Source organism: Pygoscelis adeliae, unplaced genomic scaffold (genome assembly GCF_000699105.1).
Source record: "Pygoscelis adeliae isolate BGI_AS28 unplaced genomic scaffold, ASM69910v1 Scaffold336, whole genome shotgun sequence".
Lineage (NCBI taxonomy): Eukaryota > Metazoa > Chordata > Aves > Sphenisciformes > Spheniscidae > Pygoscelis > Pygoscelis adeliae.
In genome coordinates, this window is record NW_008824938.1 from 522,332 (window position 1) to 526,371 (window position 4,040).

Sequence of the window (4,040 nt, forward strand, 5' to 3'; positions counted from 1 at the left end):
GCGCCGCCGCTCGGGACGCCGGGCCCTGACGGGAGACTCCTGCGGACCTCGACCTCGGGAGGAGTTGGAGGGGGTCCGCAAGTAGCAGGCAGGGCTGCCGGCGCCGCCCGCCGGCTCCTCCGTTCGTCCTGGGCTGGCAGGGCTGCCCTGCCGCCCAGGGGTTCCTGCCCTGCAGCCCCTGGGCCGGCTGAGGTAACCCGCGGTGTGGATGAGGGGCCGCGCCATGGAGGACAAGGCTCTCCCGCCCGGGGTCACCACACCGCAGCCCTACAGCCAGGCGCTGCGCGGCATGAAAAATAACTCATTTTACCCGTTTTCTTCTGAAGAAAAATCTCCTTGTTTCAAACAGGTGATTGGAAAGCCATCAGTTTGTGGCCAACACATTATTTTACACCGCTGCCTGTTACTTCCCAGAAGTGCTCGACAGCATTTAAACTCTAATTCCTTTTTTTTAAAAAATGCTGATACTGAGATAATCAAGGATTATTTGTCAGAACTGATCGGACTGTTTCATACTTTCTTTGAACATCTTTTCTCTTGGAGAGAATATTCTGACTGGGGCTAAAGAACAACCACAAAATGGAAACAGCTACCCTATTTTTACGCCTACTGAGGTTGGTAGACATGAATCCAGCCTAACTTTGGAAAAAAAACAGACATGGTTCTTTAGGCGACCTAAAAAGGAATTACAGATTTTGACACCAGAATTGCCTTTGATGGTATACGTCAAGGCCCTGAGTGCACTAACTGAGTGGCCTGAGCAGCCCACGGCCCAGGGCCCCACGTCAGCCCCTCGGCGCCTGCAGTGCCGCAGCAGGGCCCGTCTCCAGCCCTGCCACGGCCTAAAGGGGGTGAGCTGGCCTGCAGGCGTACAGAGATCGCGACCGTGGGTTCGCAGGATTCTGTAATACACGAGGACGTGGAGGCTTCATCCTCTAAATTTCTCTGCTTTACTACAGATTACCATAAAATAATTGCCACTAACACGTATACCTGTGATTAATAAAGCAAATACGTATCCATCTCAAGCTATTACAAATTACTATAAGCAATCAACAATAGCAGCAATCAATTGTATAGCAACAATCAACATTATAGCAGCAACCAATAAGAGCAACAACCGAGTAGGTATTTACTATTGCAGGTTACTACAAACTTGCCATGAGTGAAGCAACTTACCAAGGATATAACGGCAGATACATTATGACAGATTACTTGTATGGATATAGAATAGCAGTATCACGTGAATTAGATTTCAGAAGGGGCCAAACCACCCTGGAGTGGAGGACACACCAATCCCAGAGGGGCACCTGACCATCCCAGAGGTGGGAGGGCAGATCGAGCCGCCCCCAGCAGTGGTCCCAGAGGGGGACTGTGAAGTTACAGAGCCTCACGTCAAAGATGATGCGCAGCACGGAGTCTGGAGTCAGCCGGGCGTCCCCGGTGGGAGTCCAAGATCCCCTAGCAAGTTTCTGCAGAGAATTCAGCCTGTTTAGGAAAGGAGAAGTACGTGCAGCACGGGATGTTCTCAGAGAGAAAGGCTCCATTTTGGAAAAAAATTAAGTCATTTTTATATCATAGAGACATAGGAGGCCATAGGACACCACCACTGTGAGCAGCCAATAGGTGCTGTTAATTTCAGTTTTCCACCTGGAACAGCCAATAGAGGATGATGTTTGCTGTTCTTTCAGATCAATTTTTATTTTGCCAGACTGTTTTCCTTTTCTTGCAGGTAGAACAGCCAATGGCATTTACCAGTTCTTACTTTCTCAGGGTGTTTTCCCCTTTCCCAGACTATTCACCTTTTCAGACAAAAAGTTGCCGTTACAGTTCCTTGTTTCTGCACTTATCGATGGTATCTCAGGATGTCTCTGGTTTCTAGATACCCAGCTGTATTCAAAAAGAGGCCAGCTGCACTTTTCAAGGATGCTTCTGGTTCCCAGGCTCACAGCTCTCAGGCTGACAGGCGTTTTCTCTGCCGGTGTTTTTCAACAGACATTTTCTTCTGTTCAGTCATTTTCCCTTTCTAGCCAGGCCGCCTCTTTGGCTGCTCACATCAAGCTCCCCACAGCCCTGCCTTGCCTTGCCCATGGCCTGATTGGCCAGCCCAGCCTCGCCCTGGCCATCCCAGGGCTGTGTCTGGTACTTTAAAACTCAATTGCCGTTCTCCAGAAAACCAACCACACCAGCTTATACTTTAATAACACATCATCCAGCATTAGCTAAAGGCAGCATAAGGATTTTAAATGTAATCAGCTTTACTGCTTTGCTAGACCTCTAGCTTCAATATATAGTCTATTTCATTGTTTAATTGCAATTACATTCAAACCTAATTGAAGTGTGGGAACACTAAACTATTACTAAATATTTTTAATATTTCAAATTTTCTAAATGCCCTTATTTTGGACTATGTACCTCATTAAGAAACTTGATCTGTTAGCAGGAGAAATTATCCTTATTCATAGATCTATTTGCAGGAATAATTATTGCAGCTGTGAATTAATTAAATCCTTTGAAAAGGCCTTGTTATATTCAAAATAATATAAAATTTGCCATTTACATGGTGAGACAAAAATATATGTTGAAGTCAACTATATGAAAAAAAATGCTTTTGCCTTTTCAGAGAAACTTCTTAAATTGTCACTTGATGTCTTCTCTTAACATAGAAACGTGCTTCCTGACTCCACGGTGGCCCATGGGACTACTGAAAGTACACTAACATGTACAAATGGATTCTGAATAAGGATTTTTATGTTAAACTGTTCTGAGTCTGTCTAGCTACTAATGTCAGCTCTTCTTTCACAAAATATGTTTAATTGCTGAGAACATAGGGGAATAAAATTATTCATATCTTTGCTTAATAACCACGGTTAGACAACAATAGAAAGCAAAGAAATTTGCCCCCGAAGCACCAATCCCATCCTTGTTTTAGCTGTCATACTCCAATGCTATCTGTAGGACATATACATGTCAAAATACCTTAATACAGTACCAACAAGTGAGGAACAGAGTATCCTCCCAGTGTTTAATGTGCTTTGTCAGAGTTTTGTTTAGGGTATCTCAAAATATACAATTTCAGAGTTATCACCAGATGTGTATGACACATCCTGCTCTTTTTGTAACGAGTTCGGGTCATGGAATGTGAAACCATTTTAGGTTTAAACCACTTAGCAGTATGTATTGCCTGCCTCCCTCCAGAATTATCTTTCCTTTGAGATTTTTGTCACGAGGCAAATACATATGAATGCTTATATTAAAATCTTTCTAGACAAAGCTTGAGGGAAATCAGATTCAATCTATTTTAACTGTGAAGTTTAAAAAGTGAAACTTTGTTGTCACTCTTTTAGTTTTCGTGTGCGTTTTTTTTTCCTTCTTTTTAATTTCTCCTGTTTCATGACTGGTGTCATACATATAAAAAAAAGCATTTACCACTAGATGTGTAGCTGTGCAATACTGTGCTGCCCTCAGTGAGTTATTGCCTGGTCATATCGATCGGTCCGCTTTATAGTTAGGAAATGGCTCATGTGTAGAAGTGCCGCCCGCGATTTCCGCTCTGCAAGAGCCATCCCGATGCGAGCAGCACCCAGCACCTCCAACAAAATGCAGTTTATTTTACGAGTTTACCCTCCAAGCTCTGGGGGCAGTGCTGATGTTCGCAAAAGCCCCCTTCCCGGCTCAGCCCAAGCCCCAGCTCGATGGCCCCCCGCGCCTCGGAAGGCCTCGAGACGCTGGTGCTGCCTGTCCTCCTTGTGCTCTGTGCCCGGGCCCGCACAGCTTTCCTCTCGGAAACCTCTGCCAGGGCGGCGGGGCCGCCGGAACAGGATTCACAGCAGCTCGTGTTCCTCCTGCAAACGTGCACGGAAAAGCTACGGGCAGCCCTGCCAGAAGCAGTCACCGGGCTGCAGGGCGCAGTCCCAAGGAGTCACGCAGATATTTGGGTTGGATTTGATGCGGCGATAAACAACATTTCCGGCCGCAACAGCCTCTCTCGGCACCTCACTGCCTCCCCGCCGCCGCGGCACTGCACGGCGTTGATCCCT

General features: G+C 46.3%; 1 protein-coding gene across 1 annotated transcript in view; it reads left to right on the plus strand.

Moving 5' to 3' along the window:
* Positions 1–3,695: 3,695 nt before the first annotated feature.
* HINT1 (histidine triad nucleotide binding protein 1) overlaps positions 3,696–4,040 on the plus strand; it is a 4,920-nt gene continuing 4,575 nt past the window's right edge. Inside the window, exon 1 of the mRNA XM_009325376.1 lies at positions 3,696–3,938. Within this exon, the coding sequence (XP_009323651.1) occupies positions 3,696–3,938 (243 nt within the window). The remainder of the gene's footprint in view (positions 3,939–4,040) is intronic.